The sequence below is a fragment of the Hypanus sabinus genome, chromosome 6, assembly GCF_030144855.1.
Source record: "Hypanus sabinus isolate sHypSab1 chromosome 6, sHypSab1.hap1, whole genome shotgun sequence".
NCBI classification, from domain to species: domain Eukaryota; kingdom Metazoa; phylum Chordata; class Chondrichthyes; order Myliobatiformes; family Dasyatidae; genus Hypanus; species Hypanus sabinus.
The window spans coordinates 89,105,768-89,118,136 of NC_082711.1; the positions used below are offsets into that span (position 1 = coordinate 89,105,768).

Sequence of the window (12,369 nt, forward strand, 5' to 3'; positions counted from 1 at the left end):
ATCAGGAAGAAGGTACAGGAGTCTCAGAATCTCTGCCACCAGGTTCAGGAACAGTTATTACCCCTCAACCATCAGAATCTTGAACAAGAGGGGATAATTTGACTCGCCCATCACTAAACTGTTCTCACAACCCATGGATTCACTTCAACTCTTCAACTCATGTTCTCAATACATATTGCATATTTTTTTTTCTCCTTTGTAGTTGCACAGTTTGTTGTCCTTTGCACATTGGTTATTTGTCCATCGTGTTGGGTGCGTTCTTTCATTGAATCTATTGTTTCTTGCACTTACTGCATAAGCCCACATAAATAGAAAACAAATCTCAGGGTTGTATATGGTGACATATATGCATTTTGATAATAAATTTACTTTCTATTTTTGTACTTTGTAATATATGTGGATATTACTCCTATTTACAAATGAGAGATTACAAAATGAGGAAACATCAGAGTACTTTATAAAAAAGTAATACAGTCATACAAAGCATGGAGTAAAATAGATTTTGATTGTTACAAAGTGGTAAATTTGTATCATAGCCAGGAATAAAAATTAACTTCAGAAAAAGTGGGTCTTTGAATAAGATTCAGCTTCCTATTGCATATCTGATCAATTTTCTATATTTTAATGTTCGTCCATAAAAACATATTGGTGAAAATAGCTACTTAAGCTATGAATGTACAGTATCCATTGAAGTTGGATTGAATGCCAGACATTCTAAAACATTGTTATAATGATCGTTAAAGACAGAAACATTAACAGACGTGCCAACTGAATAGAGATAGCAATAATAACTGATCATTAGCTCAGTAATGAACATCCAGTGTTGGATGTCAAACTCCTTCACAGTTTTTATTAACTTCAAGTCCTGATTAGTAATTGATGCACCATCAATAACTCTCGGAGACGTGAGTTAGCTGGAAGAAAGCACCGTCAGCAGCAAGAGATCACCACACAACATCCTGGAGACTGAGGGAGGAGCAGTGCCTCCAATCGCCTTTATACAGGGGTATGTGGGAGGAGCCACAGGAGCAGTCAGCAGGGGGGGCATGTCCAGACAGGTATATGTAGTTCACCACAGTAATGATATGCGATTTTACTTGTAGAATACTAGGTAGGAATACATTACAATTTCTCCAGGGTTCTGTTTCGGATTTGGATCCTTGCCATTAAACCAGCCAAAATACACGATGCTGTTTAGCCCAGTCATGTTTACCTGAATAAAAGGGATCAAAATCAAGTTGGTAACAGTTCAACAGAATGAATATGCTTTACACTTCAACCTCTTCAACCCAATTTGTACCTGCTGTTTTTATATGATGCACCAAAGATCTGTAGACTTTCTGCCAACCCCAATTTTTCAGTTATGCTTTCAAACAATTCACTACAAAGCCCTCTGTGGAAAAGTCGTACAGAGGTCCCCCAAATAACCAATTGCAATGGGGACATAGCAACACAGGAAATTATTATGTCTGAATGCGAAATATGTAGTATTATTGGTCTGATAATAAAGATTGGCGATGACCTCACAGCAGATCTTATTGCATCAGTGTGTCAACTCCTACTCAAGATGTCTTCAGCCTTTCAGTGAGAAAACTATTTACTGCTAAATTATCTGCACCTCTGTGTTGGGAATTCATGCTAATCAAACTTATCTGTTCTAGGAGCAGCTTTTAGAAAGACAGACATTCAACTAATTTTCAATGTTGTATCATTTTTTTCCTGTGGATCTCTCAAAAGACCAAGCATCCTTTTAAATTTTTTCCATTTATTTCACACAGTGGGTAATTTAGTCCCCGCTATGGTAAAAGAGCTACCAAAGCATTTTGATAACAACTGAAATAAAATATATTCAGAATCATGATATTTCAATATTTCTCTCTTATGTCATTAATAATTGATATTCAACTGTTTTATTTTCCACCTACTAACTTTTCCTTTATGCATTCATTTTGAGAAATGAGTCATATTTGTATGATATTCATCCACTTATTTTTACTACACCAAAGGAAAAATAATTCTGATGAAAGATCAACCTGAAATATTAACTTTAGTTTTCTATGATAATCTGATCTGCAGAGTTTTTCTACAGCATTTGCTGTTTTATATTACATTTAATATGCCAATGTCTGTATACTTCCTACATGCAAGACATGACAATAATTTAAATTCAATTCCTTCAATCCAGAAATCTGTATTTGTTATTGTGCTAGATTCTCTACACGGGAAGACATAGATTAAGTTTATCACTTTGTATGGCAAAGAAATGGGTCCCTCTTTGTCCATGGTAACTGTGATGCCCACCTACAGCACACTAATCCTATTTGCCTACACTAATACTGTTTGCCTACACTGAGCCCATAACCCTCTCCTCCTTTTCTATCTGAGTACACATCCAAATGCCTTTTAAATATTGAGTGGAAATTACCAGATCCCCTGACAGCTTGTACTAGATAACCACCAACCTCTATGAAAACTGTATTGCTTTACATTTCTCTCCTGCCTCCTATGCTATCTAGATCTAGACCCCTGCCCTAAGGAAAGATTTTGACTGTCTATCCTATTTGCATATAAATATCATATCACAGTATAAATCCCTATATGATCACTGCTTAGTTTCCTGTAGTCTAGTAAGAATAACCAGCCTATCTATTCCCTTATAACAACAGTCCTTGTGTGAATTTCTTCTGCACTCTCTATCATTACATCTTTCCCGTAGTTTGCTGACCAGACTGAACTTAAGGGTGGTGTTACAGATATTTTGTACAGTGAAGATATGACATCCCAGTGTTTTACTTGTCTCAGCTTATGCTTTCTTTACTAACCCATCCAGCTGTGTTATCATTTTCCAGAGGTTCTCGAAGGTCCCTCAGTATATCATTGGTTCTCTGGTTTCTGCCATTTATTCTGTATGGTTGATCTGCTTCAGTTGCTTGATGAGGATTTCCTTTTTGTCCAGATATGATACTGACACTCCAAGGCTATCACCATTAGAACTCACTCTGCATTCCCCTCCTGCACAGTGGCAATAAAATGGAACAAGATATACAGACAGCTATCTGGAAACAGTCCTGACTTTAGAGTAACTTCTAATTTATATAGTAGCATCAGCATGTTGTACTTTATCTTAGAAATTCAGAGCCAATTTTCAAAGGCAATGTAAGCTGTGTTTATGTTACTGTACTGCTTGCTCAGCACCACTGACTAGGTAAATTTCCAGACACAATTTCTCCCATTTATATCCTGGAGCTTTTAATCTGAAAGCTGACATTAGTAACTTCAAACATACTACCTAACTTCTCTGGATTTCCTTTGGCCATTTATGTTTTCATTTTTCTACATATTTTCTCTTACTGTCTGCAATTTGCTCTTTGTTGCCCAAAGGAAAAATAACTTAAGGTCTCGATTCTCCATATTTGGGAAAAAGAGTGCAGGTTGACCAAAGACACAGACCTGTATATCAGCATTTATAGGGGAAGCAATGTGTAAATTTCCAAACAATGCTCCTTTCTTTAACCTGCAGTACACACTACAGCAGCATTCTGTAAGATATTGAAGGACTACAATTGCCCATTGAAGTGCAACTAAGCAGTGATGATAAAAGTTGCCTAATTATTTACAATGAGACAATGAGTTATGAGAGCAGCTGATTGGCAAATTTGGCCCAACTTTTTTCAGTACACCTTTTACATGACCTTAAAGCCTTTAACATCAAAAGCTGCAGTAATCCATAGCCTCACATACAATCAAATTAGCATACATGTATAACTTGCCCAGAAAAATTGAGTACCCAGCTGCTTTTCTATTTTTGCTGCATGTTAAAGCTGCAAAGACCTTTCAAAGTTTGTGAATATGAAACTAAAATATAAACCTAAAACAAGTTAAACCTTGATTATAGACATTACTAGAAACAGAAGTTTATTAAAATGTAAGTTGCATTCATAGCCTTCTTACAATTGTAAAATCTCCATTGAAATGAGTGGGCTTGTGGTTCTATTGGCAGATACAACTTATTACAGAACTTGAGAGTAGATCCTCAGCATAAGTGTAGTTCATATGAGTTCTTGACACTTTCCTGCTTTGCTCTGGTGTTTTGAACTCTATAGCAGCTAAGTGGTGAAATACTATGAGGAACATGAAGAACCTCTGACAAAAATTCAGAACTAGCTTTTATGATTGTTTTCAGTAAGTTCTCAACTCAGTTCCTCAGAGTTGAGGATGATTTACTTCCATTTCTTTGGATTCTGGGGTGACCTCGTCAATCTCCTCGATGAATTGAATTATGAATCTACAAAGGGAAGTCCATTAACAGCAGTTGTTAAATTCCCCTCAAGAGTTATCTTTTGAATCTTAAAGAAACAAAATGTTTTTAGTGTTTAAAAAATCTCTGACCAATTACTGTTGATTAACATTGTATAAATTTATACCTCTCCAATACATTCAGCTGTGATTTGAGCGGATGTGAATTGAACTGAAACTCAGTGAAATCACTAAAACAACGTTTCTCTTTGATCTTCACACATGCATGTGCATCTGAGTTCTGTTGTTGTTCCTTTCCACACCTTGTGGCACATCAGACAGCAACCTTGCCATTTCTTCAGCATTTTTGTCTGTTTTTACAATGCTGAGTTGCTAGCTTGATGCTCATTCCAATACAGATGGAAAATGTGCAAGGAGCCAGCCACATTCAAAGCCGGGACCTCTCACCTTGAAGTCCAGTGTGGATGCCACAACACTGGCTGACTGCATATGGGTAATGGGTAGGTATTTATTCAAGCACAAGAACAGTGAAGACCTTCCCTCCCCACTTTGTGTGGCAGATTGTAAGCAAGCTGTTACTTTAGGTTTATTGGCTTGTTGGGACACGTAGGAGGCCATTCAACTCACCAAATCTGTGCCAACTCTGGCATAATAGTTCTGTCAGCATACAGAAAAGCTCTAATTGTGCTGATTGGGACCTGTACATAGAGGTATAACATGCACTCAGTGGCCAACTTACTAGATACGGAGTAGGACTGGGTGTGGTCTTCTGCTGCTATAGCCCATCCACTTCGAGGTTTAATGTGCTGTGCATACACAGATGTTCTTCTGCACACCACTGTTGTAATATATGGTTATTTGAGTTACTGTCACTTTCCTGTCAGCTTGAAACAGTCTAGCCATTCTCCTCTGATCTCTCTCATTAACAAGATGTTTTCACCCACAGAATTGCCACTCACTGAATTCTGTTTTGCCTTTCATACCATTTTCTGTAAACTCTAGACTGTTGTGTATGAAAATCCCAGATCAGCAGTTCCTGAGATACTCAAACCACCCCCATGGAGCATTAACAATCATTCCACTGTCACTTAGATCACTTCTCCCCCCCACCCCCATTATGCTGTTTGTTCTAAACAGCAACTGAACCAATTGACTAAGTCAGCAGGCTTTTATACACTGACTAGTTGCCACATGATTGGCTGTGTTGATACTTGCATAAACGAGCAGGTGTACCTAATGAAGTGGCCACTGAGTGTAATCTGGTCATTTGTCTAAAGTTCAAGTTTAATTGTCTTTCAACCATACACGAATACCCTTTCCAACGATGACGTTTGTCTGTGAAGCTCATTAATTGTGCGTTCTGAGGGGGTTTTGCAGTCCAATTCGAGAAAGGCATGAGCGTTGACCGTGAGGGCAGGTAAATCATCCGGCCGCTGTAGAAGCAACTGTTGTGGCTATTTTTCTCCTCTCTTGAGCGGTGACCAGATCTGCATGGAAACTATTCTTGAACTTGTTGGAGGCTCGACTTACCAGGGCACGCCATCCAGTCCAGTCCTGAGTGCTCTGCTCAAGCTGCTTAGGTGAGAAGTTGGCTTTCACACAGACCTTAAAGCTCTCGTCCCCTGACTCTTCTTCCTTGTGACAGCTCTCTGTATAGCAACTGCTAGGGTATTCTGCAATCCTCCATGTGTATAACATGCCCTGTCCAGTGACGCTGGGCTTGCAGGATCATTGTGCTATCTACTCTTTTGAGGACTTCCAGGTTGGTGACACGGTCCTGCCAATGGATGCCCAGGATTGATCTCAGGCTACATGTATGGAAGGATGGAAGGGTTCCAGCATTTCAAGGTACCTTCTGTATATGGTCCAGGTTTCACAGCTATATAATCAACTGCTATGTACACCTTGAGTTTCGTGGCTTTTTAGGTGTTATGCTGGTTTAGTACACGTGAATGCAAGCCCCCGAGGGCTTGACCGGCCTTGTCTAATTTCTTTGTCTAGGGAGCCATTGTTAGAAATAACACTTCCAAGGTATTTGAATTCCACTGGTCTAAGCTGTGTGCCATTGGTGCAAATGGATGGGGCAGGAGCGGCAGACTTTGGACCGGGTGGGAACAGGACTTCTGTCTTTTGTAGGCTGACAGTAAGGCCAAGAAGTTGCTCCTGCAAACCTATCAACAAGCAGCTGAAGATCGGCTTCTGTGTGGGCCATAAGTGTACAATCATCAGCATATAGGGCTTCTTGAATGAGATTTCTGATTATTTTCATATGGATCCTCAAACGAAATGAGTCAAAAAATGATCCATCCATCCTGCACCTTATATAAAATCCCACATTGTATGGTACCAAATGCGTGGAGAAGTACGCACGTTGGGAACAGATTAAACAGTAAAGGCCCATGCATCACACCACTTGAAATACTGAATGGCTTCAAAATCTTCCATTTGACAGAACAAGGCCACTCGTGTCATTGTGGAAGAGATGGATGAGATTGACAACTCTGTGCAGGCACCCAAGATTTGACAGCATTCACCATAGGGACTTCCTGTCGACCATATCGAAGTCTTTGGTTGGATCCTCGAAGATGATAAGTAGTTGCAAATTCAGTTCAATACACTTTTCTTGAATCTGGTGAATGGTGAAAACCATGTTGATAATACTATGGCCTGCTCGAAAGCCACATTGTGCTTCAGAAAGGCTCGCCTTTGGTATGTTGATGATCAAGCGGTTAAGATAGTGCGAGCTAAGATTTCTCCCCCAACAGACAGGAGAGATATGTCCCTGTAGTTGTCGTACTGAGCTCTGCTACCTTTGCCCTTGAACAGTGGAACAATTATGGTGTCCCTAAAGTCCTCAGACATGCTTTCTTCCACTCATGTAGTCAGCAGGATGTCATGAAATGTTGTGAGTGCTGGTGGGCCTGATGACTTAGGGCTTGTGCAGGGCTTTACTTATTTATTTAATTATTTATGGTTTTATATTGCTATATTTCTTCACTGTTCTTGGTTGGTGCAGCTGTAATGAAACCCAATTTCCCGCGGGACCAATAAAGTATGTCTGTCTCTCTGTCTGATAAGAGGGTGATTTGGATTGCATGGTCCATAGACTGCTTCGATGACCCTGCAGTACATCTTCCAGAGTTTTGTGTCAGCATAGGACTGAATTTATTCCGCTCTTCTCTCCCACCATGCATCCTGCATTCTGTGCTTGTCTCTGGAGGTGCTTAAGCTGATCGTGTTTCGAAATACAGGACAAGTCATTCTGCCATGGATACAGCCAAACAAAACAGTGTTACTCTAGGGTCGAGGTGCAAAACACAATACCAACAGTCTTACACAGCACAAAGCACACAAACGCATATAAGACATCAGTAACATAGTCACACAAAAACATTACAGTCCAAGTCCCTGAATCCATGAGTTTTGCAACAGTCTGCAGTCGAACACAATACATCCTATTTTCTGTCAAGTGAACACTGGGGGGGGGGGGGGCAGCGCCAACCCCAACATGTATGCCACAGCACCTCTGGCTCTTCAACAGAGCACACCAACTTGGGTGCCGCCCCACTGGGTGGCCACAAATGGGCAGCATCCATGACTAGAGACCTGGTCCTCACCACAACCGCAACTACGCAGCTCAACTGCCGGTCGTCAACAAATCAATGTATTGGATTTGCCATCACGAGAAGTGACCACGACGATGATTCCTTGATAGACTGCATACCACTTTCATGCACCTGCGCCTTACAACACAGGCAGCAGCAATTTCCACACCAAGTCCAACTCCTTCAGTATTTTACATTTCCAGGGTCTTGCCATTGCAAGAAAAATGTCGAGGACAATTACTTGTTGTTAAGAATGCACATGGTCTTTGCACAACTCTAATGCCTTTCTGTAGCAGGTAGCTACATGGTCTGCACCAAGTCCAGCTCCTTCGCCAATGAGCAACTTGCTGATGGGGCAGACCTGTAGTACTTGAAGTTCTTAATGTCCAACAGGGTCTTGTGATTGTAAAAGAAAGTTTAAAATAAACAAAATAACACCTCTGGTTGGCCTCATTAAAGCTGATGCATCCGAGCACACCACCATCTTACTGGAAGATAAATTAGAAGAAACCGGCCAGGAATGTCATCAAAAACTTTGTCATCTCAGTCTTGGAAGAATTCTGGATTTACATCATTCATAAGCACCCAGAATTATTAACAGTAAAATAAAATGATTATTGTTTTGTCTAAATTCTTACCTTCCTGTCCTTGAAACTGCAAAATCTCTGTTCAAATGAATAGGCATGGAAATCTTAATCTAGAGCAGAATCCATGAGCTAATTCCCCACAGTAACTGTAATGGAATCTCAGCAAGTTTGTGTTTCCCTGCTGAACTTTCTATGAGCAAACTGGCAGATTTATCTGCAGCAACTTGTCAGCAAGTTTAACTTCTGCAAATTTGGATACTGAGCATCCAAGACCCACAGTTGTTTGCACTTCCAGCTTTAATGCTCGATGTTTGCTGTGAACTGACAGCACTTACCCACAAGATTCAGCCCAATATTTTTCAAACATTATGGAACAGAAAGCAATGAATTGTTACATGTAATAAGTGGTAATAAATTTAAATTAATGCAAAGCCTTTCTTAATCTATTACAGCAGGAAAAGCATTTGGCATTACACAGATTTTAGTCACTGTGTCCCTCAGTTAATTTTTTAACTCACAGTTACAACAAAATTTCAAATCTGAGCAGTACTAACAGATTTCATATCTTGAATATACAGTATATACAGATCCTTTCACATGGTATTTCTATTCATTCTGTCTTTAACTACCAAGTATGATTTAAAGTCCATCTTTTCTCTGTAGAATGGCAACTTTTGACACAATAAACCAGCAATCACGAGTTGTTCATCTTAATGCATGCAGTTGGAACTAAAACTGAAATGCATCTATTACAAAAATGCTTTCAGTTACTTGACATCACTTTCACCCTCACTGCCTACCCAGCAATTTCTTCTATTACAAAGCAGCTAATCCATTTTAAAAGATCTAAAAAGATGCAATGATGTGCCCTAAAACCAGACATAATGCACATAAAGAATTGATTCCAGCAGAATTTTAAAAATTCAATTTATCAATCATTACTTGATACAATTACTCCTAAATGGCACTAATATTCTAATATTACCACCACATATTTTACCAATAGCCGTTGATAAAATAAAACTTATAATTTAATGCAAATGTAAAGAGCTTATAGAAAAAAAACCTTTGTTACTTGAATATGAACAGGATGGTATATGATTACATGAAACATTTACTTTATGCTTTTCGAAATTTGCTTTACAGTTCGGAGTTAGTTTCCACGTATACAGCACGTTTCTTCATTCTCTGAAATGCAGATCTAACACTTCATGAGGTACGTACACTTGAATATACAGAAGTGTTAAAGTTCCACTAAAGAACACTGAGATCTGTACTAAATTTAGTAATTGTCAGTCAATCATAGTGAAAAATATTCAAAGATAGGTAAAATCACAGAAATGCGTTATCATATGAACAGGGATTGATTAGGGATAGTCAGTCGGCATAGCTTTGTGCATGGTAGGTCGTGTCTAACCAAACATATGGAGTTTTTTGAGGATGTTACTAGGAAAGTTGATGAAGGCAAAGCAGTAGATGTTGTCTACATAGACTTCAGCAAGAAATTCGATAAGGTCCTGCATGGGAGGTTGGTCAAGAAGGTTCAGTTGCTTGGCATTCAAGGTAGTAAATTGGATTAGATTGGCTTTGTGAGAGAAGTCAGAGAGTGGTAGTATATGGTTGCCTGTCTAACTGGAGGTCTGTGACTAGTGGAGTGCTGCAAGGATCAGTGCTGGGTCTGTTTGTCATCTATATCAATGATTTGGATGATAGTGTGGTAAACTGGATAAGCAAATTTACAGATGATTGGGGGTGTAGTGGACAGTGAGAAAGACTACCATAGCTTGCAGCAGGATCTGACAAGCTGGAAAAAGGGTCTGAAAAATGGCAGATAGAATTTAATGCAGTCGAGTGTGAGGTATTGCACTTTGGTAGCACCAACCAGGTTAGATCTAACACAGTGAGCGATAGGGCACTGAGGAATGCAGTAGAACAAAAGGATCTGGGAACAGAGGTCCATTAATTCATGGAAAGCGGTTAGATAGGGTCAGAAAGAACACTTTTGGCACATTGCCCTTAATAGATCAAAGTATTGAGCATAGGAGTTGGGATGCTATGTTGAAGTTGTGTAAGATGTTTGGAGTATTGGTCACCTACCTTAAGGAAATAAGATTGAAAGAATACAGAGAAAATTTACAAAGATGTTGCCAGGATTGGAGTAACTAAAGAAAGAGAGAATAGGTTAGAACTTTATTCCTTGGAACATAGAAGATTAAGGGGAGATTTGGTAGAGATATACAAAGTTATGGCGGGTATAGGCAGGGTAAATGTTAGCAGGCTTTATCCACTGAGATTGGGTGAGACTGCAACTAAAGGTAATTGGTTAAGGTGAAAAGCTAAATACTTAAGGGGAACACAAGGTGAAACTTCTTTACTCAGAGAGTGGTGAGAGTGGGCCAGTGCAAGTGGTAGATGCTATTTTGATTTCAAGGTTGCAGAGAAGTTTGGAGAGGTAAATGGGGAATGGAGGTCTACGGTCTGGGTGATGGTCAATGGGACTAGGCTATGTAGATATTTCAGCACTGACTAGATGGGCTGAAGCGCCTGTTTCTTTGCTGTATTTCCCAAGACTCTATATTTTAATAATAATGAGGGAATAGAGAACAATAATTACCACTTCCAATTATAAGAAAAAAAACTATTTTAATAAAAACAATGAAAAGATTCAATAAAATTTCAAAGATGATGCAAGATCATATAAGGTAATATTTGTGTCCTGTAAAGCTGAGTAGTCCAATAGGGCTATGGTTAGGAACACAATCATCTACATTTTCTCCAAGTTGCACACCATTCTAAGTCAGAAATACATCACCATTATTGCTGGGTCTAAATCCTGAAACTCTCTACCCAATAACACTGTGGTATATCTTCACCAGCAGAACTGTCACTGTTCATGAAGGCAGGTCACCAGACCTTCTCCAAGGCAATAATTGCTGGACTTGACAGTAATACCCTGATTCAGAAAATCTAATAAAAATTTTAGCAAGAGCTCCACTTCTGGTGTTAAGAAGAAGGGTATTACTGAGGTAGTTGAACACTGCTGCATCTAAAACTCTACCCTGAGCAGACTTATAGATGCCACAACCACTAACACTTTACTCCATGCAAGGTCATCTCCATACATTGTAATATTTTCCTTTGATGTCCACAGAGGTCCTTGATGGTAAGAGCTCAGCAATCTGAGTCATTAACACAATTTCTCCATGTTACATCCATGCCATTGAAATTTGACTCCTTGTTTTTATTTCAGAATCTAGCTGCTGCTTCCCGATATGCTTGGTGAACACTCAGTTCTTTGTTGGTGGAGGACCTTGACCATCAATGCCTACCAAGTCAAATTACAAATTTACAGAGTGGCTGCTTGTCCCAGGCATGCTGATTCCAGTAGGGCTTCAACTTCTGGTCAGAAATGGCCTTTTCTTTGAGAACTGGGGGCTGATTTTAATCATTGGTGAGCAGGATAGGTGCTAGCCACTCCTTGAAAATGGAACTTACTTTATGCACCAAAGAAATATATGGCACATTTGTACTGGCAGATGGCCAGTACATCCTGCACTGGAACAAATAGGAGTGTATTAATCATGCATGATTATTTCACCACCTATTTTCCACCCATGCCCAATTAAGGCACACTCTTAAGATTAAATGTTACACAGATTAGGCACTGTATACGAACTTATGAAATTTAGACATTGCAGGCACATATTATTAATTTTGCTACTGAATTCAGAAACAATTTGCATCAACAGAATTCACAAGAGTATCTGTTGTGAATTTGTTTTCTACACAAATCCCTTCTTTAATATGTTGCCTCCATTGTTACTGGATAGCACTAGATTTGCTGAGTGCCTGTAAACGTTATATATAAAAATAGTCTTGAACTGTACTCTATTCCAGTGAGAATAGCCTGGCAGATGCAA

The 12,369-nt window shown here is 39.3% G+C and overlaps 1 protein-coding gene across 1 annotated transcript in view; it reads right to left on the reverse strand.

The window, feature by feature from the left end:
* Window positions 1-439: 439 nt before the first annotated feature.
* si:dkey-256h2.1 (uncharacterized protein LOC337520 homolog) overlaps window positions 440-12,369 on the reverse strand; it is a 192,968-nt gene continuing 181,038 nt past the window's right edge. Inside the window, exon 12 of the mRNA XM_059972591.1 lies at window positions 440-1,213. Within this exon, the coding sequence (XP_059828574.1) occupies window positions 1,094-1,213 (120 nt within the window). The 3' untranslated portion in view covers window positions 440-1,093. The remainder of the gene's footprint in view (window positions 1,214-12,369) is intronic.